At 37.4% G+C, this 27,522-nt stretch overlaps 1 protein-coding gene across 1 annotated transcript; it reads left to right on the top strand.

Annotated features, from left to right (window-relative positions):
• Nucleotides 1-385: 385 nt before the first annotated feature.
• On the top strand, nt 386-23,827 carry LOC125403543 (cytochrome P450 2C18-like). Its single transcript, XM_048438961.3, has 9 exons — nt 386-597; nt 8,584-8,746; nt 8,962-9,111; nt 10,095-10,255; nt 11,309-11,485; nt 15,421-15,562; nt 19,147-19,334; nt 20,770-20,911; nt 23,328-23,827. The coding sequence occupies exons 1-9, from the start codon at nt 427-429 to the stop codon at nt 23,507-23,509; spliced, it is 1,476 nt and encodes a 491-aa protein (XP_048294918.3). The 5' UTR covers nt 386-426; the 3' UTR covers nt 23,510-23,827.
• The last annotated feature ends 3,695 nt before the right edge of the window (nt 23,828-27,522 follow it).

Here is a 27,522-nt window from a genome sequence, read left to right as displayed (position 1 = left end):
GAAAAGCTATTTTAATTTAATTTATTTATTTATTAAAAATTTCCACCTCCTCCCATTTCCTTCCCACTGCCCCCCCTCCAGTCCTAAGAGCAGTCAGGGCCCCCTGCCCTGTGGGAAGTCCAAGGTCCTCCCCCTCCATTCAGGTCTAGGAAGGCAAGCTTAAGAAAAGCTTTTCACCCAAATTCTTGGAACCCAGCCCATGACAATTAAGCCACAATCTACAGTATCTGCTTTTGTATAAATGACAGCAATAGAGTCAATATTTTCTTTAATCACTATGTTGGAACAAGGTCCACTTGGAGGAGAGATTAAGTCTTGTCCCTGGTTGGTCTGTGTTGTATCAGAGACTCATGGGTAGAATACCAAGCTTTATTATATAACCTTTGTGTTGTAAGCACGCATTCATGTCAGGAAGCAGAGAAGGCAATGATGACTCTAGGTGTGCTTCTGGGGCTTGTTCTTGCATGTCTGTTTCTCCTTTCACTATGGAGGCAGAGCTCTGAGAGAAGAAAGCTTCCCCCTGGCCCCACTCCTCTCCCGATCATCGGAAATATTCTTCAGGTAGACCTTAAGGATATCAGCAAATCACTGAAGAATGTAAGTACATGTTTGGCTTTTTGAGTAGCATTTCAAGGGAAGGAAATGTCCCATTGTTTAAGTGAAATACATGATTGTGCCTGTTCTATGTGATACACAATTGTAAATTCGTCACCTAAGCTTGATGTCCCAGCTGCATTTTCATCACATCATTGTCAGAATCATAGAATGAGGAAACATGATATGGCTAGTTAAACCTTAGAGGTTGTAGAATAAAAATCACAGTGTGTCAAAAGTTGTAAATATTTTTTCCTCCTTAAAACTTCTGGCTGCTGGCTGAAAGTAAAACAAAGGAAGCAATGAGACAGAGATTTCCTTCACATGTCTTAGCCATGCATTGCATGTAGAACCGGAAAACAAATAGAATCTCTGTGAAGAATTTAACCTTTGTTCAGTGTCCAGGAAAGTTCTGGGTCTGAACAACATAAGAAATGTTAGGAACAGGTGGTTCAGCTGGGGCCCAGTAGTTGCTATTAGATTTCTTCAGAGTCTGAGAACATCCTTTTTCTGAAGCAAGAATGTGGCACGATGTCAGAACTTGTTTCTGGAAAATCCTGCACATTCTAGAGAGTTTTTCTTTGTAATGCTTGTAGATAGCAATGTAACCTGGGTCATGAACACATCTTAACATCGCTTGAAAGTACAGAATATTCTAGCTAATGCTGGAGGTCCTGATTCAGGACCTCTATGAGGAGAGTGTGTAGGTTACGCTGAAGCAGTCACCTGAGTATTAGTCTCACGCTGTGTATCAGCAGATGAGGAATTAATTACTCAAGTATGCAGCACAAAGTAGACAAGTGTTTGAATTTGCGATTTCTACAATTTGATATTTGGGACACTGGATGATAAATTGTGATATTTCTGTTCTTTTTACTGTAATATAGGATAAATGTAAATACTAAATATGTAGATTTAATAATTAACTGAAACCTATTTATCAACTGGGTGGGCAATTGAAGAAAATTCATAAATGGAAATTATTACTATTTCTCTAATATTTATGTAGAAAATTAAAATATTGATTCAACATGTGGTAGAAAATATAAAATTTTAATGATAATATCTTAATAATTGAGCATATTGCTGGGTGGTGGTGACACATGTCTTTAGTCCCAGAACCTGGGAAGCAGAGACTGGTGGATCTCTGAGTTTGAGACCATCCTGGTTTATAGAGAGAGCTCCAGGAGAGCCAGGGATACACAGAGAAACCTCATATCAAAAAACAAAACAAAACAAAAAAATAATTGAGCATAGTGCATTAAAAAATCCACTGACAACTTTTCCTCCCTCCGTCCCTCCTTTTCTCCCTCCCTCCCTCTCTCCCTCCCTCCCTTCTCCTCAATTTTCATCTGAAGAAGAGACTGCATTTAATTTTCCAGTGGGATTTAAATTACTTCCTACTTGCATAGAACCTCATAATATTTGTATTCTTGTTAAATGCAAATATGGGCTTATTTTCAACAAGATAGCAGGATTAGTCATCATATAGGTCTTTATTTTTCATCAAACCTTTTTCTTCTGTTGCACAAAACATCCTGACCACAGTTTCCCCTCCCTCCACTTCTCCCACTTCCTCCCCACCTCTACTCCCCCCATATCCACTTCCTTTTCTTTTGTCTTTAGAAAGGAGTAGACCTCCTGGAGACAACAACCTAATAGGTCAAAACAATACACAATAAGACAAGGCAGAAGCCCTAATATGCATGCCTGACAAGTCAACCCAGTAGTAGGTAAGGAGTCCCAAGAGCAGACAAAGAATCAGAGACACACCTAATACCACTGTTAGGAATCCCACAAAACCACCAAACTAACAGCCTTATATGAGGAAGACCTGGTACAGGTCCATGCAGGCCATGAAGCAAGTCTTTCTACTATTTTTGTGGTGGCATCAGTGGCTATGATGTCATCAGGGCTTGCGCTCCTCTATTTTGTATGTAGTTATCAAGCATTATTTTATTCCTGTGGAAAAAAAGCACAAATATGCCTTTGATCCCATATTAAAATAGGATCTTGTTCTTTCCAATGTACAGTGAGAGTTTAACTCCCCCAGTTTTTTCTATGTGAAGCTCTGCTTTAATCTCACTGAGGGGCTCAAAATCCCCTGTAAAATCCAAACTGCAAGTCTCCCTAGCTGACAGATTTTCAGGCTTGAGGTGCCTTTGCATTTCAAAAGACATTTGCCTGCTTGAGGCTACTTCACACATTTGGCTGTCAACCTGGGAGCCAAGGATCTTGGCTAGGCTTGTAGTTGAACCTGGGGTCATTGTCCCACCCAGGACTTGGAACCCGGAGGCTCCCATTGCTTGCTGTGCATGGGTACAGGCCATGTTTTTCACATTTAGGGCTCAGCAGTCCTGTCTTGCCAGAGGTGGCTGGCAAATTTTTACCCCACGGGCTCCTCAGATCGCAGGTCATGAAGCATCTCACTATTCCCTACCTACGAGCTCCAAGCACCAGCCATGAGAGTCATAGCCCTCTATACTTTTCTGCCTTTTCTGGCTCCATGGGGCAGCGCAGGCCGGAGTCAGTTGGTAACAGCATCTGGCTGTTTCTGGGCTTGGTAGTAAAAACCTTTGGCTGTTGCTGGGTTGCATACCCCATGCTCCCAGAGCATGGTGGGGAAAGTACCATGGTGTCTCCAAGTCCTGGAGCAATCTGGAGAGGGTGGTGGCTACATCACCAATGTGGTGGGGGGAGCAGAATATTTACAAACTCTAAAATTTTTGTATTTGTTTCTGCTCCATCCCAGTTCTTCTGGCTATCAAAATGCATCTAAGCAAATGTGCAGACAGTTGAATACCATTCCCTAGTCTTATATCTACAGTTCTATGCAATTTTACTCCTGATATTTTATCTCTCACCTTTTTTCTTTTATTATCTATTATTATTTATTTTTGAGCTTTCAATTTTTACCTCTACACCTGCAGTGTAATATTTACTTCGCAGTGTCCTTTATGTTTTTTCTTCCTGTACCACTGGTCACATGTCCGTGTGTTATCTCTCCTGCATTCTACTTTGAGGGACGTCTGTCATAAGTCCCACCCATGTTAGGCACTTTCTGTTGTGAAACAGCCTCGATGAAATTCATACGTTCCAGGGTAGGAGCATGAGGATTAGAATTATTAAACAAAAGGAACAGAGATATGAGAGACGTAAGGGATAGAAATACAGAAAAACAGCATCTGGAGGGAAATTCAGTGAATCCGGAATCCTTTATTTTCCACATGATTATATACTTCACTCCAAAATGGGAGGGGGAGGCACAGACTTCATTAACATGATATAAGGAATAGACTTGATTTTTCCGAACTTTGGTGCAGGTGAAGTGGATCCACCTCTATACCCCAAACACTAATTTACCACGCCCTAAGTCAGAGTCTCTTGTTTGTAGCCACATCTGTTGTCAACAACATTGAGAGAGCAAAAATAAGCTCAGACGCTCTGACCTCCAGGCAAGGTGAAACAGGTTCACATCTGTGGGCCCTAACAATATGCGAAAAACTGCTCCATTTTACTACAGACATATGCTGGAGCATTGTCAGTTGTAATTTGTAGAGGCGTTCCCACAATGGCCATAACTTCTAATAAATGTGTGATTACAGATTCAGCCTTTTCAGAACTCAAAGCTGTTGGTCTTTGAAGTCCTGTATATGTATCTATGGTTTGGTGCAAATATTTTAGTTTTAGGTAAGGATATTTAACATCTCTTAGGAAAGAATTTTCCACTGATACTTTTTAACAGTCTGGGAATTATAAATAGGTACTGTGAAGACAATATTTTCTATTTTCTCTATTTGGTTCTTGTAAAGGTATAGTAAAAAAATCAGTCTTTTAAATCAATCACTATAAAATAGACCATTCTTTAGGTAATAGTGAAGGCAAGGGAATTCCAGGCTATAAAGAACTCATCGGCTGAATCACCTTTTTAATAAGCCTTAGATCTGTTACCATTCTCCATTTTCTAGATTTATTTTTAATGACAAATATAGGAGAATTCCAAGGACTGGTTGATTCTTTAATACATTGTCTTATCCTATCTTTTATATGCCTGGTTTTTAAGACAGAACTGAAATTATATAAATATCTTATCTCAATTTAAAAGTCCTGGAGATCTGTTGTCTCCTTGATTGGCCCATACCATGTGACTGTCTATAGTTAAGGTAGCAATGAAGCTATGACATCCATTTCTCCAACCCTAGTAAAAATTCAACTGCCCATGCGGCTGCCCTTAGTGAAGATGGTGGCAAACCACGTGGCTCCAACTCTGAATTAAGAGCTTTAAGTTAATTTTGTTACAGATATTTCCAATTTCTAACCACACCAATTGTCCCTTAGCTTTTCCGCTCTTGTTCTTTCTTTCTAGCAGTCATTGACCTCAGACATAGAGACTTTTAAAGAATGCTTGAGTCTGAAAAAGGATGATCCATAACTAAACTCCAGAGTCAATTTTTTAAATAAAGTCAAACAGCATGAAACAACTTTAATATTATTTATATCAAAATGACATATGAATTCCTGTTATTACATTAGACTCAGTGACTAGAAATCCCCCAGATAAAACCTGAACCCAGGGGGCTAGTTGCAACAGTAACAGTTGAGCTATCATGAAGACACATGGAACATAGTAAACTTACACATTTACAGACCAGGCAGAAACAAACATGCGGTAACCATATATCTTTATATATTTACCTGAGTCTGACACAATTCTGTGCTGCTCCACATTTGCAACAAAACCTACAGGCACAAATCCATTAACATATACAAAATAGACAAAACTTTTCCTACCTCCTTTAGTGTTGGAATTTCAGGGAGATGTAACTTGTGAATTTAATTTTTAGTGGGCACAGAAGTGTTGCATTGGGGCTACCTGAAGGCTTTTCTACTGGAGAACGCTATCCATTGGCCCTAAATTCTGAATTCTATGAATCCCGTGCTCCAAAAGCTCCACCATACCCAGTACCCTTTGATTTGGGATAGATCCTGGAGGGAGAAAGGGACATGTACCTGGGCAACTCTAGAAGGGCTGGAAGAGAACAGGGATCTGCCAGGATCCTGTATGAAAAGCCACAAGGGTGGACTCATGGGAAGTAGACCAGTGTGTGGATGAGGACCAGATTGTAGGTTGTAGCTTTGTAGAAGTGGGACAGAGAATACAAGGAGAGGGGAGGAAGATGGGGAGGAGGTGGCTATAGGGGTTGGGGTTGACCATTAGGTGGAGCTTGTGGTGGCAGAGAAGAAAGAGGGACAATAGGAAGAGGGAGAAGAAGAGAGGTAGGTAAGAGGAAGAGGCTGAATCTTCACCTTTATCATGGAGGGGAAGAGGAAGGGAGAGTAAAGGGAAGAAGATTGACCATTAGGTATAATATGAGGCAGTGAAAAAGGGGGAGGAGAAGGAGTAGGTAGGGCTTGAAGGAAAGAGGAGGGGTGCCAATGACTCAGGTAACTCTGCCAGAGAGTTCCTGAACGAAAGAGCATTTTTGGTGCCATTACCCTGGTCAATAAAGATTTGGGCCATCTCGGCATATACCCAAAGGATGCACAATCATACCACAAAGACATTTGCTCATCTATGTTCCTAGCAACATTATTTGTTATAAGCAAAACCTGGAAACAAATGAAGATTGGATAAAGAAAATGTGGAACATTTACACAATGGAGTATTACTCAGTGGTGAAAAACAACGACTTCTTGAAATTTGCAGGTAAATGGATGGAACTAGAAAAAAACATCCTGAGGAGGTAACCCAGACACAGAAAGACAAACAAAGCATGTACTCACTCACACGTGGGTATTAGACGTAAAGGAAAGGCTAGCCAGGCAACAGTTCATAACCTCAAAGAAGCTTGGTAAAAAGGAGGCCCCTAAGAGGGTTACACATAAAGGACCCCAGGAAAAGAAAATAGTTAAGACCTTCTGGGTAAGCTGGGAAGGCAAGTGGTAGGGAGGGGATAGGGGATAGGAACATGAGGGCTCTAGATGGATGAGTTGGGGGAGGGATAGAGAGGGAGAACAATGAAAGAGATATCTTGAAAGAGGGAGTCATTATGGGGCTGGGGAGAAACCAGGTGCTAGGGAAATTCCCAGGAATCCACAAGGACGACCTCACCTAATACTCCTAGCAATGATGGAGATAGTGTCTGAACAGGCTTTCCCCTATAATCAGATTAGTGTCTACACTAATTCTCATCATAGAACCTTCATCTACTAACTGATGGAAGCAGATGCAGTGATCCACAGCCAAATATGGGATTGAGCTCCTGGAACTTAGTTGAAGAGAGGGAGGAGGGATCATATGAGCAAGGAAGGTGGAGGTCAAGATCATGATTGTGAAAACCACAGAGACAGCTGACCAGAGCTAGTGGGAGCTCATGGACTACGGACTGACAACTGGGGATCCTGCATGGGACTTAACTAAGCCATCTTAATGTAGGTGACAATTACATGGCTTTATCTGTTGGAAGGGGGCTGTTGGTGGGACCAGGACATAATACTGGGTATATAAACTGGCTTTTTGGGGCCCAATACCTATGGTGGAATACCTTGCTTGCCTATTGGTACAGGACGAAGGTTGTTCGTTCTGTCTCACCTTAGTACAGTAGACTTTGTTGACTCCCCAAAGAAGGCCTTAGCTTCTCTGAGAAGTGGATGAACAGTGGGATGGAAAGAAAAAGGATGGAGGGAGAATGAGAGGGAGAGGGAACTGGGGTTAGTATGCAAATTAAAAAATATTAAATTAAAACAAAAAGATTTGAGCCATCACATACTGGCTACAAAGGGAGGGGCAGAGCACAGACTCCAAAAGCCCTGGACATTAGGGAGCTCCAATTGCCCAGGTAGCCAGTTGTCTCTGTCATTTGTTGCACATTTTGGAAGTTTCCTGATTGTACCTCCTGTTCACTCAAGTAATATTGTTTCCCTTCTCAGATCTTTGATGGAGTTAAAGATTAGATAATTGTAGCTACCTTCCTCATGATTTAGTCAAGCTTAATTTCAATGCAATATTTAGACTCCTTGAAATAGAATCCTTAGTAAAACTTTTGTTATGCGTTCCTTGCTTAATATTGTTTATTGCTTGTAATTTTATATTTGGTATCTGTTCCTATTGTATATAGTTGTAGTGGGTTTGGATCGATCTTGTTTAGACAAAAGAGGGAGATGATGGGGGAAACTATCAACCAATCACATCTAATTAGGGTGTGGCTACCTGGGACCCAAGTAGAAATATTGGTAGATCCACTCTCTGCGCGGTGCTCGCTGGACCTATTGGATTTTGGACCTTCCACTCTTGTAGCGTGAGTTTTCCCTTTTCAACTATTAAAAAAATATAACTGTTGTTCTTGAGCTGGTCTGGTTATTTATCGTGCTTACCTAATTCATCATCAGAGATCAATTGTGTTCCAGAATAGGCTTGTCCTGGTGCAGCTGAGACTCTCGGCATGGGACCCAAGGTCTTGAACCATAAGAAATATGAAAACGGACACTAAAAAGAAATCTCATATTAGCTCAGAATTGAGTATAATAGAAAGCTATTTATTAAGGCTAGACTTACAGATCACAGTCCTCTGCATGAACATTTTTATCTGCTCCCTTCCCTGCCTCTCCCCTCCCCTTCAACCCTCCTCCAAGGTCCTCATGCTCCCAATTTACTCAGGTGATCTTGCCTTTTTTCACACCCCCATATAGATTATATCTATGTATGTCTCTCTTAGGGTCCTCATTGTTGTCTAGGTTCTCTGGGATTGTGATTTGTGGGCTGTTTTTCTTGGCTTAATGTTTAAAAACCACTTATGAGTGAGTACATGTGATAATTGTCTTTCTGTTTCTGGGTTACCTCACTCAAAATGATGTTTTCTAGCTCCATCCATTTTCTCGCAAAAATCAAGATGTTGTTATTTTTTCTGCTGTGTAGTACTCCATTGTGTAAATGTACCACATTTTCCTTATCCATTCTTGCTCTATTTTTAATTACATTTTTATTTTCAGTTTTCAAAAGTCTATGGTCCTGTGTTCACTCTGTACTTGGGCAGAAAGCCTGCTGTGGTGTTGCATGGATATGAAGCTGTGAAAGAAGCCTTGATTGATCATGGGGAGGAGTTTTCTGGAAGAGGAAGCATTCCAGTGTTTGATAAGATTAATAAAGGTCTTGGTAAGTGTTCATGTGCCTACATGTCCACATGTCTACATTGTCCATGCCCCTATGTGTCCATGTTTATATGTTGGGTTGGGCCCATAGGGAATTTGAGGGTGAAATGTAATCTTGAAAACTTGTTCAGATCCAGCTGGGCTTTCTGTGTGGCAGTCACCCATCAGACCTCCCTCCTTACTTGGGATCTCCCTACTCACTTCTGCTCTTTCTTTTAGGCATTGTTTTCAGTAGTGGGAGGAATTGGAAAGCGATGAGGCGCTTCTCACTCATGGCTCTAAGGAACTTTGGAATGGGGAAGAGGAGCATTGAGGATCGTGTTCAAGAGGAAGCTCGCTGTCTTGTGGAGGAATTAAGAAAAACCAATGGTGAGGGTTACTCATCATAGGCTTCTGTCTCATTGTTATGCCCTTGAGAAGTTTTGAGGGTGGTCAGAGCTTTCATTCTGTGTTCTGGCTCTGTCTTCATATGGAAAGTATGATTTGTAGTAGAAAAAAATAGGAGAGCTTTTAAATCTGTGATTTTTGTTTTATGGAAGGATTCTCTGTGTTGTAGAGGGTCTAAGCCATCATTTAATCTAGATCTTTTCCAACTGTTTTGTTTTCAAAACCCAAAATGACTATATGAATTTAGGTTTTGAACTTATTTTCTGATGTTTTAAGGAACAATAATTTCCCTCAACATAAATATTAAGTTCACTAGAAAACACTTGGTATGTGAATATGGTGACAATCAATGCATCATATTTGTATAGAGCCAAAAGGTATAATTGTCTTTAATTGGACTATTTTTACAACTGAAATATCTCAGGTCCATGCGTAAAGTTTTGGTGGATGTTATTGTGTAACACATTTCTTTACTTGACTATATCTTAATAAAGATTTATCAGTTCATTCTCTTCTAAAAGCATTGCATAATTTACAGAAAACAGAATAAATTACACCCCACCTCTTCCCAGATGTCCCTGCCTTTCATTCTCATGAATGTTGTATCATGCTGTTCAGAGGCTTTACAAACACACTTAGGCCTAACCAGAAGTCTTGCATTATTGAAGATTTAAAAAGTCCCTTTTTCCTCTTCCAAAATAGCAGACCTCTGCAGTGACAGGTCAGTCAATAAAGGGATGAAATGAAAAGTGAGTTTACTAAATTTCATGACTTGGATAGATTTCCAGATCAGTGAAATAATATTAAGTATAAAAATGATGTGCAGATGCAATGCATAGTTTTATGTCTACCAGGCCATCTGTGGGTAAAACTTGCTCAATTCTAAGTTCTTTTATCTGTTAAGACACACAGTGTTTTACACACATTTATTTTAGTGACATTTTACAATTGTTCCCATCTCTTAGGCTCACCCTGTGATCCCACCTTCATCCTGGGCTGTGCGCCCTGCAATGTCATCTGCTCCATTGTTTTCCAGAATCGTTTTGATTATAAAGATCAGGATTTTCTTAACTTAATGAACAACTTAAATAAAAATGTAGAGCTTCTGAGTTCCCCTTGGATTCAGGTGAGTTCATTTCTTTCTTTAAAAACAAAACAAAACAAAACAAAACAAAAACCAATAGACCCTACTTAGCGATAGGTGCTTCGTGAAATTGCAAAAATTCTTTAGAAAAATGAAGGCTTAATTGTGGGCTGTTCGACTCTGTTCATTGACTTTCCATTAAACCTCAAATCACTTTCTCCATAAACCATTAGTTCAACGCTAAGAAGACACTGATATAACTCAGTAGACAATCTGTTTCATCTTTAAAATTTGTTAGCAGCAAGGCTTATTCTCCTTTCAATGCTTTGGAGATTTTGTCATCAAAACACTTGGGAGAAATATCTTAATTTGCAATGAGAGTATTTTCTTCCAGTAGGGGCAGTGTATGGAATCATCGAAACTGCCAGGACTCCTGGAGTATGGCAGTGTTTATTAAATAGTTAACAGCTGACATCCTAAGTACCAATATATCTGTCACAGGAGTGACGAAATGTTTGAGTGGTGTCTTGATCCCATCAAATTTTTCCCTGTGCTGTGCTGAGCTGAGCTGAGCTAGCTAATAGGTCTAAATGATCCTGAAAAAAATCATGCAGCTGGTCTGCACAGGTTCACAGTTGTAGTTCAAGAATTCTTAAGACTCCCACTGCTAAAATTCTTATTCTGTGTCTGAGAGTGACTGATGGAAATTAAGTAGCAAAGATGATGTCCGTGCTTCCAATCAGGATATATCAAGTCTCTTTATCTCTGTTACAGTCTAGAAAACGTAAATCACATCAATTCATGCCATTTTGTATTTAAGGTTTAGTGACAAGGTTGTATAGAAAAAGAATGAGCTGATGTCACTCATTGTGTGAGAGTTTCCACAGTGGTTATCACATGTGAGCTGGTTCACTGTGCTCGTCTACCAACATCTCTATAAGCAATGAGAATTTCCGTATACAACATAAAAATCACTCATCAAGATGGATAACCTATTTTATTTATTCTTATATTTCTTTTTTTCAGGCCAAGGTCCACTATAATGTACACAAAGATACATCCTATGTTTTAAACTTTTATCATTTTCTTTTGTAGATTTGCAATAATTTTCCTGCTATAATTGATTATCTACCAGGAAGACACAGACAGTTACTTGAAAATTTCACTTTTTTAAAACATTATTTTTTGGCAAAAATGATAGAGCACCAAGAGTCACTGGATATTAACAATCCTCGGGACTTTATTGATTGTTTTCTGATCAAAATGGAGCAGGTAAAATGATAATAAAACTTCAATTCAGTTGTTTGATTACCTGAGCATCTTTTGTTCCATGGATAGTCTCTGTTTTACAGGGATATTTGAATGGGTCAGAGCAGTAATGTTTGATAAGCACTTTGTGAGTATATTATGCACATGAATTTGCAGTAAGTATACCAGTATAAAGTTAAATAATTTGAATTTATTGACCCAATCTTTAGAATAAAAATGATCTAGCAGAATAGTCACATAATGCTATATGTCCAAGGAATGTAAACATTTCCAAACTGTTGGCGGGAGGCTTCTTGTTTGTTCCCGGCTACCCAGATCAAGAAATAATCACTCAGAAACTATATTATTTGCAATATTGTTTGACCAATAGCTTAAGAGTATTCCTGGCTTATCCTTATATCTTAAAATTAACTCATTTCTATTAATCTGTGTATCGTCACATGGCTGTGGCTTACTGACAAGGTTCTGGTTCATCTGTCCTAGGTGGGCAGCTGCATGGCTTCTCACTGATTCTGCCCTTTTCCTTCCAGCATTCATTTTAGTTTTCCTGTCTAGCTCTATTCTGCTAAGCCATTGGCTGAAATAGATTTATTCATTAACCAATAGAAGTAACAAACACATATACAGAAGGACTTCCCATATCATTCCCCCTTTTCTGTTTAAATAAAAAGGAAGGGTTGAACTTTAACATAGTAAAAGTACATATAACAAGACAGGTATCTAGCAAGAATTACAGTTGCAACATTTATATCTACTTTATCTTTTACCATAACTAAGGAAAAGTATAATTAAAACTATCTATTCTTCAACTTCATCAATGACTCCAGGAAGATGCAATATTCCTAAGTTAATATGAAGTGCATTGTAAGCAACTTCAAAAACTCTAAAATTGACAGAGACATCTTGCTGCCTGGATAGTCACCTAAAGTTCTTCTGTATCACTGGAGCATCCAGTCTTCAGCCTACAGGCCCATAGTATCTGGCAGACTTTTCCATGAAGCAGGAAACTTCAAAGACAGTTCCACCTATGTTGGAAGTTTGTCAGTCACTTTCTTCTGTGCCCTGCAGAATGTCTGGCAGACTCTTGAAGCAGGAACCCTGAAGGACTGTATCACCTTCTTTAGACAGCTTCAGCAGTCATTTTTCTGTGAGTCCTGCACGTCCAGTCAAACAGTTCAGGCAAGAGCAGTTTCTTGCCCAAATGGTTAACAAACTCCATGAGGAGCCTCTTTGATGCCCATCATCCTCTTGAAGTAGATTGATGCTGCCAGGATCAGATGTGTCTCATTGTCATAAAAAATTCTAAGTTTATAACATTTTAAATGCCATATTCTGAAGAAGGTCTCTAAAAGATTTGGAGAATACCTTTCTAACTGGAATATATTCTAACTGGAATATATTTCTGTACATCTAGAAAACCTAACTAACATGACTACACACTTGAATATTATAGATAACTATATTTTGACCTATATTTCTTAATTATACATTACATTTTTAAATGTGCTACACAAACACAATACCTTAATCAAGAGCAGAAATAAAATATATATATATATATATATACATATATATACACACACATATAACAAAATTGACCTTAAATTTGATTCAATAGATCAAGATTCATACCAATGCAAAGTATTCATCTCTATAGCATATCCCCCTTTAAATGTAAACAAACATTTATAAGCAATCATTTAGGGAACTTGGCAAAGTTTTCTCCAAACTGCTTCCTGCTTTTTGCTGAGCAAGATTATTTTTGAGGGTGTTTATGGTTACTTTTCAGCAGGTTTTGATCCATCAAACCACATTAGTCTGGGAGAAGTCCATAGGTTTTCATCTTTTGTGGAAACAAAAGCAGAAACTGTTTTCCAAAGCAACAAATCCTTAGACCCAAATTCTGAAGTCAAGATACCTTTAAAATATATATGTTGGTTTAGCTTAGCAGCCCATAAGATAAAATGCCTCTCTGTACTTAGCTCATACACAGTCAAAAATTTAAAGAAAGCACAATAATATACATAATTCATATTCCCTGTGCATATTCCATCTTCTTAGCTTATTTTTTTACCCCTTTTCTTTACAGACAGAGTGCTATCTGTACTCTATCTTTTTAAAGACTTTGTTTTTTTTTTTTTACATTAGTGGTCTTTTAAAAAATATGAATCTGTTTTTATTGTGTATCTGTAGTCATTTTATAACCAGAAGTTCTCCCTCCCCCATTTTTTAAAGGCTTAGTGTTCATGGCTAGGGCCAACACAGCCCTGCCGTTTGCTCTGCCCAGTCCAACATGGCAGAAGCATGTTCACTGCTTCTGACAGCCATGTACATTGTCTTATTTTTAGACACACAGCCATTCTATTTTGCCAATAAGCAAGTTGTAGCACTTTGCTCACAGACCCCATTTAAACGCTCCATAGTTGGACCTTCTGAAAAAGTCAGAGCCATTTGTGCTGGTGAAACAGGAAGCCTTCTTAAAGGAGTTTTTGCAGTGTTTGCTGTTACTGCTCACCAAAGAAAACGCTACTACCAAAAAGCTGTGCTCCACTCTGTTCTTTTGTGTGTAAAATTTTTTAAAGGGTTTTCAGGTTTTACGTGAATATAGTTGACCATGTTGGTGTGTCAATTTTTTGACTGAGGCTGCTTGTTTGTTCTCGGCTACCCAGACCATGAAATAATCACTCAGAAACTGTATTATTTGTGATACTGTTTGGCCAATAGGTTAAGCATCTTTCTGGCTAAATCATATCTTAAATTAATCCATTTCTATTAATTATGTCTTGCCACATGGCTGTGGCTTACCAGCAAGATTTCAGTGCATCTGTTCCTGGTGGTGGCTACATGGCTTCTCACTGACTCTGCCTTCTTTTTTCCAGCACTCATTTTAGTTTTTCTGCCTAGCTCTATTCTGCTAAGTCACTGGCTGAAACAGATTTATTCATTAACCAATAAGAGCAACACATATACAGAAGGACTTCCCACACCACACAACTGTTAGAAAAAAAGTCAACATGAAATAAAGATGAGTATTGTCCTTGCAGACAATGCATGGAAACTGAGAAAAGGAGCTCAAGCTAGTTAGACTGTCGATAGTGTCTGCAGATTGAACTAAATCTTAAAATATTAGCAATGGACAGGTGAGGGAATTTTACATAAATTATAAAGTGTAGGTTGTGGTTGAGAAGGGAATGATTAGTGCCTTGATTTAATTTCAAGTTAAATGAAAATTTAAGTTAATGGAGTGTAACTTCAAGTGGATTGACATGGACATGGAATTAAAGACTGATATCTATCAGACACCTATATGGGTAAATGTTAATTCTGTCATGGTTCCATTTGTTGTAAAGCCACTTATTTTCAATGAATACTGTTGACACTCATCATAAACATACAGTGTTTGTTTGTTTGTTTGCTCTGTGAGCTCCACATTTCACTTCCCTGAACTGTACCCTTATTCTTGCTGTATCCTGGATTTACTATCCTTATTTAAGCAGTATGCCTCCCTCATGAGAGTCAGGGACCATTCATCTTTCTTTGTCACATTTACAATTGAGGCTTTTCATCTTTGTGACTACCCCTAATATAACATACTCTCTGTCTTTTCTCCTTCTTTTTTATGTGTGCTTTGAGTAAAACATTAAAAAAGAAAATGAGGCATCAATTCTTTTGTTTCTGTCTCTTTGGGAAGATGATATACTATATGGTTCACATGCCTGAGGAGTCTCATAAAAATAATTTTTCCAGACAAGACACTGGGTATAGGAGGTAAATATGGGTCAGGGGGTTTACATGTCTTTTGAACATGTTGGTTTCTTCTCCTACTACACTCCCCATGCTCTGTCAGGTTAAGCTCAGCATATGTAAGTCATTTTTATTCTCTCTAGTAAGTACCTTGACAAATAATTTGATGACTAACACTGTAAAATCATTCCTAGGAAAAGAACAACCCAAAGACAGAGTTTACCCATGAAAACTTGATCTTCTCAGCAGGTGACCTGTTTGCTGCTGGTACTGAGACAACAAGTACAACACTGAGGTACTCTCTGCTGTTCCTGCTCAAGTACCCAGAAGTCACAGGTAAGGACACAGGTGGGAAGCAAGGAATTAAGAAAGGAACTGGGAGAAAATCCTGGAGTCCTGGGTATTGTTTATCTTAAGGAAGACTTAGAATTTAACTCTGTGTTCCACTAAAATCTGCTACATTTATCAGAAGGACTGAAGTAATGTTTCTCAGCTCCTAGCAGAGTTCATGCTTCATAGAAGTGAAGATGCAAGACAGGAGAAAGGATCAGTAAAGCATTTTTCCAGAGCCTAGATTTTTTTTACTTATATTTCATATTTATTTCATAGCATATGCATGCTTTGCCAACACACTAGACATATAGATAGATGGAGAGATAGATGATAGATAGATGGATAGATAGATAGAAGCATACAGACATACATAAACACATACATACATACATTCATGATAAACACAGAGACAGTTGTAATGATAAACACCAAATCTTGCTGTCCTTCACATACCCACACTGTGCTCAGTTTACCACCTCCAATTTTGGAGGGATTGGGGTGAGGGACTAGAAGGAGAGGCAGGGGAAACTGTGATCAGGATGGAAAAAAAACTAATTAATAAAAATTAAAGGAAACTGTTCAACTAAAAAAAAGATTTAAAGATTGGACATTCAAACTACAATTCAAAATACACATACAAATCACTAAATTTCTTGTTCAATGTCTATTTGATATACATAGATTTTATTAGTAACTGGAATATGCTTTGTTTCTGGCTATTTTGTGGTATTTTTATCCTGAAATTCTTCCTTACATTTTATTATTGTTTCAATTATTAGTGTGTATTTTTAATTGATATTTATTATCAACTAAAAGCAATGACTCTGAGTGTATTTATGCTGCTGAAGAAATTAAGTCATACACCCTAAGCTCTAAGATCTATTATTTTAAGACACATCAGTAAGAAAGGATCTTCCAAATGGCATCAAATGAAATTTTCTCTGCATATGTGTTACAGTTGTGTGGTTTGATCATACTGTGGGACTACTGTCTATGGGAGCAGATACTATCTCCAACATTTTTACAGGCTTTTGGAAACCTACTCCTCATTCTGGGTCACCTTATCCTGCCTTAATGCATGGGAGGTGCTTAATCTTACTGCAACTTTATTTGCTATGTTTTATTGATTTCCATAGGAGACCCAACCTTTCCTGAGCAGAAATAGAGGGGGAGTAGAGTGGGGGTAGGAACAGAGGGAGATGGGGAGGGTGGAGGTTTCTTCTGGGATGTAAAATAAATCATTAGGTGTAAAAACTTAACATAGCACAAGAAACAGTTTTGAACACACACACCCAACATATGTTGGCTAAAATAAATACATTTGTAAAATAGAATTACATAGCGGTATGTCTTTGATACAAAAAGGTGGAAGATATGCATACGTTGTGATTCCCAAATAGAGTAGAACATGTGAAACATTTGTGCAATTTGTTGCTGGAGTTTAATGCCAGTAGATAATTAACATACCAAGAAAATATCAAGGTGTCCTCTGAGCCTAGATTTTTTTTTGAGAAATGATTGTATTCACACAAATTCTTTTTAAAATGCAAATTACTTTAAACTGAAAAAAATCCATATTGAATAGAAGATATATTCTTGAGGATGTTTTTCCTTATTATGACAATTCTTATGTTGGAATAGAAACTCTCCTTACAGAAGAATAAATATCAATTCTAGAATTTAATGAGACATCATCCTGGAAATTATTCTAAAGCTTGGCTCCATTAAAAAGACTTTTCCACAAAAACTGAAGTAATTTGGAGCTTCTTGATAGCCACATTTTTTCAGAAATGTATAAGTTCAAACATAGTTACATCAATATATTTTTATTTTTAATTGTAATTGGAATGGCTTTAAGAATTAAGAATGCCCTGTCTCTGCACCTCTTCCACTTGGGAGCTCCATTAGCCTATAAACAAATTGCAACTCACTTTCTTTGATAAAGTATTGCATAACAAAAACAAACAAAAAAGACTTTTCCATTTAGGCAGAATTTCTAAAGGTATTTAATTTATCATTCTATAAATAAGTTTCCATAAAATATTATTTAAGTTATGGCAGACTATTGGGGTAGTATCTTATAATTTTAATCTTAAATTTAAAATATTCTATGTATCTGAATGTTTTACCTGCATTTATGTGTGTGTACCATGTGCAGGCCTGGTGCCCATAGATATCAGAAGAGGACATCAAATACCAAGAATTGAAATTTATACCTGGTTATTTTTCACTGTTTGAATGCTGGTAGTTGAATACAAGTCCTCCAGACATAAAAAGTAATGTGCTACAGAAATCTAGAGACCGCATGGGGAAGAATGAGATTGTTAGGGTGACTGCTTAGCATCACACCTAGAAAATATCCTGTTCAGAATAGACCAATGGAGATGAAGGTGTGAGGAGAGAACCAAGAACAAAAGGGAAATAAGTGGCTGATATTCTAAGACTTCTCCCTAATTGGATATGTATTGGCAAGACCTTGAAACATCTACTTGAATATTTCAAAATAGTCCCCAAAATGAAAAAAGTATAAGTAGATAAAGAGAAATAGATTTAAGTCCAGGATAGCATCAACAATGACAATAGTCATTTCTTTATTATTTATTTTCTACTAAATTTTATGTAGTCACAAAGATTTCTCTAATGGACACCGCAAAGTTGCCCTATGAGGACTGAACTGAGAAAGATGTTTATATTTAATAAATCTAGAGAATATGAAACTATTTTCCACATGAATAAGAATTTAATTTATCCAGTGATGGATAAGAAAGAATAGTCACTACATATTTGTTAGAGGACATCGCTTGTTTGCCCCAGCCACCCAGAACCAAAATCATCACACAAAAATTGTACTAATTAAATCACTGCTTGGAACATTATCTCTAGCATCTTATTGGCTAACTCTTACATCTTAATTTAACCCATTTCTATTAATGTGCGTATCGCCACGTGACAGTGGTTTCCCAGGCAAAATTCCCAGCATCTGTCTCTAGTGGCTTGATGGCATCTCTCTGACTCTGCCTTCTTCCTCCCAGAACTCAGTTCTGTCCTTCCTGCCTATCTAAGTTCTGCCCAATCAATAGGCTAAGGCGGTTTCTTTATTTATTAATGGTAATCACAGCACACTGAGGGTACTCCCACATCACATATAGATATAAACATAAATTTCAGGAGCAATTGTTAGTGTATGGCCGTAGTTGGGAAGTAAGAAGATATTACATACCTTTGGAAACTATATGCAAACATGCACACAACGCCACTATAATTTATTCTTAAATGTACTCCATTGTTTTGGTACTAATAATATTTGATCCATAGTTTTCTTCTGAGAGTTGATTTTCATGGCTTGTTGTTCTGTTTATTATTTGACATAAATAGTGTTGATTTTAAGTATGCTAATTATTATACAAGGCCTATGTATTGTGCCTTCTAAAATATATGATAGTATTTTTGTCATAGCAGCCATCACTACATTAGCATATGTTAAGCTTTCATATTGTTGCCAGGCATATCCATCTTGCTACAGGCAACCCTGACTTGTGTTTAATTTGCCACTTTCTTACCTGTTGTTTTTAATTGTGTTGAACTAGCCAAAGTCCAGAAAGAGATTGATCATGTGATTGGTAGACACAGAAGCCCCAGCATGCAGGACAGGAGTCACATGCCCTACACTGATGCTGTGTTGCATGAGATTCAGAGATACATTGATCTCATTCCAACCAGTCTGCCCCATGCGGTGACCTGTGACATTAAGTTCAGAAACTATCTTATTCCCAAGGTAAGTTTCCTTGTCTACATTGTACCTTAATGTTCTTGCTCTTAAATGAGTGAGTGAAATTAAATCATAAACCCAAGATATTGGAGCTTGAGATTTCAGATTATCAGTGTTGAAGAGGAAGTTATGAAACCCTTCAGGGAGATTAAGCCAACCAAGTCACAAGTTGTATATTCACAAGCAACCTGTACTAGAATTCTTAAGAATTTATAGCATGACTGGTCCCAATTTGATGCCCCCACAAGATAAGAGAAATACAAACACTTTAAATCTTGGAGCTGGATGAACTTTTTGCTATTTTCATTAAGAGCCAATAAAATTATAAAACTAGTCTTAGTTTGTAGAACTTTAGGCCTTCAAATTTACTCTCTATTTAAAGCCACTCTTGACTGTTTACTCTTTCAAATAAAACTTAAAGTTCAGATTGCCAGTCTTTGAAAAGACTCTCCTAGGGTTTTATAAGGATGCTAAGAAGTTTAAAGGCACATTTAGAAAATTTTTAAATTGATCCATTAAATCTTTCAGTTCATGTAATTATGTATTCAGTTTCAGGGTTAGTTTGTGTGTCATTGTTCTCTAGTAGTTTGTGTCCAGGTATAATTTTGGAAGAAAAATGGACAAAGAATATTCTCTAGGACTTATATATTGTAAGGTAGATGGGCATGTGTTAACTATGTTGTTAGTGGATATGCCTGCTTCTTCTGTCTTAAGATGATATTCAGATCTCTTCATTGTAGAAGTTCTGCTCTTTTTGCAATCAATAAAATTTATGGCATGGCCATTGACACCTTATGAATATACTGCTTAGTGAGTCATCTGATTAGTTTCTCAGTTTCAATATTTATCCTCAAATAAACTGATGGCCCTGACTGGAATTCTTACAAAATTAGGAAATTTATAATTTTGTTATCCCTTCAATTTTTTTAAGCAGTCCCAAATATAATCAATATCTCACCCATATCTTAAATTTAAGACTAATAAACTGCATGTCATGAAAAAATTGAATAATGTTTTTGGCAATGCTATTCCAGAAGACATTGTTAGTTCTATCAGAAATATACATGCAACATTCTTATGAGCAGATATACATCTGGTGTTACATGTAAAAATTTAAATTTTGAAACTACATTCCACATATGCATGATGCAGTAGCAACAGCGATAAACTAGAGCAGTAGGTGGTGATAGACACCAGTGCTAACCTTGTTAATAAATGTATATTCCAGTGCTTAGTCCTTCAAAATCTATTGAGAGCACTCTCTCAAGATCACTGCCATTGGACCCCAATACATCCCTTTTTGTTGCATGATCTATCTAGATATGCTTCTACTCTTGTTTAGACATGATTTCCTCTGAAGCTTTGACTATACCATGTCTATTGCTACTCTTACCTCTGTAACGTTTATATAACTTGACTTGTCTATGGCTCTTATTTACAGGGAACCACTGTCATAGCATCACTGTCATCTGTGCTATATGATGACAAAGAATTCCCCAACCCAGAGAGGTTTGATCCTGGTCATTTTTTAGATGAGAATGGCAAGTTTAAGAAAAGTGACTACTTTTTTCCTTTTTCAACAGGTAATCAAATCATTTCCTGGTCTTTTGGGTCTTACAGTCCACCCCATTCTCCCTCAATGTTCCCTGAGCCATAGCTGCAATGGCTGTGCTGTAGATGTATCCCCTGGAGCTAGGCACCCAATGATAGATTGTTCTCTACATTTTGATCAGTTGTGGTTTTCTATAATGTTCTCTCTTTTATGCAAAGAATTTCTTTGATGAACATGAGAGCAAACCTTGTTTGTGGATATAAAGATAAGTAGATCCATGACCACACTAGTCCAGGAATGTTGGGGAAGGCTTCTAGTACCAGGCTATATTTCCTTCCTGTTGAGGAGACTTTAAAACCAATTAGACAGCCGTTGGTTACAAACAAGTTTCATGTGCAACTACTGCACCGTTAGAGATATTTTATATTGTGTCCACAAATGTGGATAAGTGTCGCAGCTATATTGGTTGCTCCTCTCTCTTCTGAAATTATGTCTCTTAGAAATGACAGAGAGACAACTGCAAACCCATTAGGTATGCTAACATGGCAGAGGTAAATATCATGGGGTTTTTTCCTAAAACAAAAAACAACAGACAATAAATAAAGTTAAGAGTGGGAGAAATCTTCAGCCCCATTGATGAGCTTCCTAATTGGCTTTATAACTACTAATTGATCAGATTTGAAATCATATGCACACCATATGTAACACTAATTAACTTATATAACAACATTAGTAACACTAATGGACTCAACTGATTATATTTTTGTATCTATATACGTAGATGTTACATATGCCTTTAATGATATATATATTTATATATAACTATATATTCATTTTTATAAATAACAATAACGAAGATTAGGAACCATAATTTGAGAGGAATCTAGAGGACATGTGGAAACAGCTACAGAAAGGAATAGGAAGGGGGTAATGTAATTATATTTGAATTTCAAAAATTTTTTCTCTATGGTAACAAGGCAAACTTGAGTTATCCCTTGAAGATTACATGTTCTTTTTTCTTGGGAAGGCAGGTTAGATTTGATATGATCATTATTCCTGAGGTCCATGTACTTTCTCTGAGATGAAACATTATATCTACTGAGCTATATTGGCAGTATTTTAGAGTATTGACCCACTCTTTCCTGATTCACAGAGCAGGACCACAACGTGGTTGTATTGTGTGTCTAGATATATCACTGAGCTATTGAAATCTTTCTAAACAATATACAGCTTTGCCCTCTATGATTAAGGCAGCTAACTTCATGATAGCTCACTCCTTGATACCAGTTTTTTGTGCATTACTTTTCTTGTTCCTGTGAACAAATACTTGGCAAGAAGCAACTTAAGGGTTTATTTTGGCTTAACGTTTGACAGAGCATAGTCTATTATGGAGGAGGAAGTAGGTAGCTCTGTGGTGGCTAGAGAGAGCAGCTGAGACCCCAGACATCCTCACATCTTGGCTGAACATGAAGCAGACAGAAGGCTGGAAGTGGGAGGAGGTGGACTATAAACCTTCAAGATCCACCTTCAGTGACTTACTTTCTATTCATAGGCCCTACCTACTAAAGTTTCCACAACATTGTGGAAAGAGCTTTGCCAACTGGGGACCATGTATTTAAATACATGATCAATTGATGAAATATTACACTTAGTATACATCAAAGATGCTTTTCTAAGCAACTGTCTCTGGTGGCCACAGTCTATTCAGCTATAGCTGTGGACAACCCATGGTTATTCTGCAGTGATGTCAGGTTTTCCAAGAGTAGCTTATTTTCTACAATTCAGAATGATTGTCAAGATGCCGGTTGGCTTTAGTGCTCTTAGTATTTGCTGAGAGATATATAAAGGTTTTCTTTAAAGCCTCTGGGAAGGTTACTGATTATCTGCTTATTTAAGCTATTTGTTTTTCTGTAGGATAGAGCTTTCTGTCTGTGCTGTGACACTATTTTTCCCCCCTATAAATGGGAGTCTTTTCCATTATTCTGGTGTTTGGTTCCAAAGCAGTGGTAGTTCTGTCTCTTCTGTTGTATTCTCCATGTCCTCTGGAGTACACCAGCTCTATTTTTGTGCTCCATTAAATCCCAGAGTTCACCATGGCCACACACCTCTATGTGTAGTTAAATGAGCGTTTCTTTGTTTTAATCCTGTGAATGAGAAGTCTAGTATTCTTTACTGCTTTTCCACCTTCTGAAGCTTTGTTTTCAAGTGTTTTTAATACTTTGTTTCCTAATATTAGACATGCAGGAAAAATATGTTCATCATTTCTCCATTTATCTAACAACTGTCCATCTATCTATCCATCTGTCCATCCATGCATCCATCCATCAAGTCTATCAAAGAGTGACACAAATTCTCTTTCATTGTAATTGCAAACACAGTGCATGCCTCAACAAAACACGAGTAGTTAATTATATTCTGTTTTTTATTATATTTTTTTTTATTTTCAGGAAAAAGAATTTGTGTGGGAGAAGGCCTGGCCCGAATGGAGTTATTTTTATTCCTGACCACCATTTTACAGAACTTTAATCTGAAATCTCCAGTTGACCTGAAAGACCTTGATACCAGTCCAGTCAACAATGGATTTGTTTCTGTGCCACCCAAGTTTCAGATCTGCTTCATTCCCATCTGAATGTATCTTCCCCTGAAGCCCCTTCCTCCTGGGCACAGTTGACCACTTCTGTCAGTCATAGCTCTCTGACCTCCCACCTCACACTGTCTCAGCTCCTCAAGGTCCAGGGAATGTCTGTCTACTTGAGGCAATTTTCAGGGTGGTGGACAAACACATTAACAATTTCCTATGCTATGTAATGATTTATTGTATTCAGAAATGCTAATTTTATCTAGTGCTGAATTAGTAAATATCATTACTGTAAAACCGAGAAATGTGACAGTTGAACATCACCTAGCCCTGTGTGTTTAAATAAAAGCATTCTGGTCTATTTTCAAAGTTTCCTTTCTTTTTTCTTTTTGATATGTTATCCTGTAGTTCAGGATGTCTCTAAACTCATTGTACAGTTGAACATAACTTAAAAATCTTCCCGTCCCACCACCTGAGTTCTGGGATTCCATGCATACACCTGCAGAAGTTGATCCATTGTTAGTTTTGAGTTCATATGGCAAGTAGTCATAAATTAACGTCCCAAGATGCTTTTGTTTCTTCACCATATACAAAGAAAGAGTGAATGGTAGACAGGCTCTTTAGCTAAGTCTCACTAATAATGACCTTGTTTGGATCTGAATGAGAAAAACGTGATGGTGTAAAAGGAGATATGAAAGGATTAGATGTAGGCAGGCTTCCGTGTTATGTGTTATGATTTTTATTCCTGAGTTGGCGTTACTGTGAACATAAACACTTGTCATTCTAGATTAGGATTCTTACCTAGAACCAAATATGAATCCATGCATTCACATTTGAAATTCTGCTCTCTATGTATTCCCCTTTTCTCCCAAACAAGACCACAGTTCTTGGAAAGTCTCGTCAATTTACGTTCTAGGTTTCCACACATTGCTTTGCACCCTTAAGTATGATGACAACTTGATGCTGTGATTGTGAAATCATTGGCCTCATTGGGTCACTGAAATATACAGAAATGTACACCTCATTCTCATTAAATTCTTGACAACATTTTTCTTTCTTTCAATCTGACATCAGTCATTGATCTTTTAATGTTTACCTCTCAGAGGAAGCTAGTTGCCATTCTCTTTGTCATAGCTGCAAACTGATGTGGGAATCCCCTCTGTGTGCTGTGATTAATGAATAAAGAAACTGCCTTGGCCTGTTGATAGGGTAGAACTTAGGTAGGTGGGGAAGATGAAACTGAATGCTGGGAGGAAGAAGCCAGAGTCAGAGAGATGCCCTAGATCCACCATCAGAGATAGACTTGCTGGAACTTTGCTGGTAGGCTACGACCTAGTGGTGATACCCAGATTAATAGAAATGGGTTAAATTAAGATGTAAGAGCTAGCCAAAAAGAAGTTAGAGTTAATGTGCAAGTAGTAATTTAATTAATATGGTTTCTGTGTGGTTATTTTGGTTGTGGGCAGCCGGGACGAACAAGTGATCTCCTTGCAGCAGCAAACACAGTGCCTATCTCAGTTAAACACAAGAATTTATGTAACATGAGGGCCTGCTTGTTGGGGTTTCTGTCCTGCCCAGTTCCCACAGTTGGCAAGTCCCAAAGAAAATCATACAGAGGTCTCCATAAGTTATAAACTGAATGGCCTATTAGCTCAGGCTTCGCATTAGCTCTTATAATGTATATTAACCCATTATCCTTATCTGTATTAGTCACATGGCTCTGTACCTTTTTCAGCGGGGCAGGTCACATCTTTCTTCTTCTGTGATCTGGGCAGGAGTGCAGAGAAGGCTTCCTTCCTTCCAGAATATTCCTGTTCTCATTGCCCCACTTCTACTTCCTGTCTGGTTTTCCCGCCTATACTTCCTACCTGGCTACCGGACAATCAGCGGTTATTTAAAATGTACTTGATAGAATACAGACAATTCTCCTGCACCAGATTTAATTATACTCTTTTTTTTTATTTGCAGGAAAATGTTTTTGTGTGGGAGAAATGCTTGCCTAAGTGGAGTTATTTTTAGTCCTGACCATTATTTTATAGAATTTTAACCTGGTATTTCCAGTTGACCCAAAGGAAATTGATTGATGTAAGATATTAGTACCTAGATGCATATATATATGGGCATAGTTACAATTTATGCCTACCAAATATCATGTATATATATACATGCATATATGTATATATGCATTTATATGGAATGAAATATGAGTCTTTGTAGAACCAAGCTCATGTAGCATACATAGTGCCATTTGTTATTATCCTATAGAACATTATTTCTAGGAAAAGTCTTAGGGTAATAGAACGATGAGAAATGATCTAAAATGAGAGGCAAAAGGTTGATCTGAAAGTTTTAAAATAAGAATTGCAAATTAAACCCAAGTTGTATACCTTTTAAACTTTTTTATTGGAAAATAAAAATGTCTTAATACAAGTCTTGTCAAAGGCAATACTGTCCATTGAAATAAAGTCAGAATCTCAGTGACACCTGACTGAGGGTTAAAATTTATCTTCTTGTATCTCAATGACTCATCTTTTAAATTCATTTCTTGTGATTCTGGCATTTGATGAGTTTGTTTCTTGCTTGATTTCATAAACTAGGTAGAAAATATCATTGATATTATCTCCTATGATTACTGTAACAGAGTAAGACAAACTCACCAACATTAAACACTATTGATTATTACTCTGAAGTTCTGGAGTTTAAAAGTCTGATATCAGTTTACTACATTAAGACCAGGGAGTGACAAGTAGGCTTTGTCTGGAGGGTTTAGATCAGGGGTTCTCAATCTTACTGATGTTATGACCCTTGAATATAGTTCTTCATGTTGTGATGACCCCTGACCACCAAATTCTTCTTGTTGCTATTTCATAGTTGTAACTTTGCCACTGTTATGAATCATAAATTAAATATTTGATATGTAAGATATTTGATAAGTGACCCCTTTGAAAGGGTCATTCAATTCCAAATGAGTTGTGTCCTACAGGTTGAGAACTAGTTGGTTAAAAGAAAACCCACTTCCTTGACATTTTACTTCTCGTGGCCTTGAACATTTTTGACTTATTCTGTACCATTAAAATGTCTTATTTGGTATAACATAGAATCTATTATTGACTTGTTTTTTTCCTTATGAGAATTTTTTGGATTACACAATACTTTCCAGTATAATATGTAAAGCTTACCTACATCAAGATATTTAGCACAATTATGTGTCTCTTCTTTTATCAGTACAGTGCCCTTTACAACATATAAATTATCATATTTACAGGCTAACAAGCTGATGTGGGCTTTTTTTCAGTATGTTTATATGGTGGGTTAGGTTGACAGATTGCCTTATGTTGAACCATCCCTGCATCTCTGGGATGAAACCGACTTGATCATGGTGGATGATGGTTCTGATGTGTTCTTGGATTCGACTTGCCAGTATTTTATTTAGTATTTTTGTATAAACGTTCATGAGTGAGACTGCTCTGTAATTCTCATTATTAGTAATATTTTTATGTGGTTTGTGTATCAGGGCAATTGCAGCCTCATAATAAGAGTTTGACAATGTTTCTTCTGTTTCGATTGTGTGGAACAACTTGAGGAGTATTGGTATTAGTTCTTCTTTGAAAATCTTGTAGAATTCTGAGTTGATACCATCTGGACCTGGGCTTTTTTGGTTGGAAGGGTTTTGATGTCTGTTTCTATTTCTTCAGCAGTTTATATGTCTGTTTAATTTGATTATCTGGTCTTGATTTAATTTTGGTTTGTGATATTTATCTAGAAAGTTGTCCATTTCCTTTAATTTTCCCAGTTTTGTAGATTAAAGATTTTCGAAAAATGACCTAATGACTCTCTGTATTTCCTCTGTGTCTGTTGTTATATCCCCCTTTTCATTTCTGATTTTGTTAATTTGGATATTTTCTCTTTGCCTTTTGGTTAGTTTGGATAAAGGCTTGTCTATTTTGTTGATTTCCTCTGAGAACTCTTTGTCTCATTGATTCTTTGTATTGTTTTCTTTGTTTCTATTTTGTTGATTTCAGCTCTCAATTTGATCATTTCCTGCTGTCTAGTTCTCTTGGGTG

The sequence above is a fragment of the Myodes glareolus genome, chromosome 7 (genome assembly GCF_982192425.1).
Source record: "Myodes glareolus chromosome 7, mMyoGla1.1, whole genome shotgun sequence".
NCBI classification, from domain to species: domain Eukaryota; kingdom Metazoa; phylum Chordata; class Mammalia; order Rodentia; family Cricetidae; genus Myodes; species Myodes glareolus.
Note: the sequence above shows the minus strand (reverse complement) of the source record. Positions and strands in the feature narration are given on the sequence as shown.

What these genes read in the sequence shown, in the direction of transcription:
- LOC125403543 (XM_048438961.3), top strand. Translation starts at nt 427, where the DNA reads ATGATGACTCTAGGTGTGCTTCTGGGGCTTGTTCTTGCATGTCTGTTT. An exon ending in TAAGATTAATAAAGGTCTTG is followed by an intron (nt 8,747 to 8,961) that starts GTAAGTGTTCAT and finishes TCTTTCTTTTAG; the next exon opens with GCATTGTTTTCAGTAGTGGG. An exon ending in TTCTGATCAAAATGGAGCAG is followed by an intron (nt 11,486 to 15,420) that starts GTAAAATGATAA and finishes AATCATTCCTAG; the next exon opens with GAAAAGAACAACCCAAAGAC.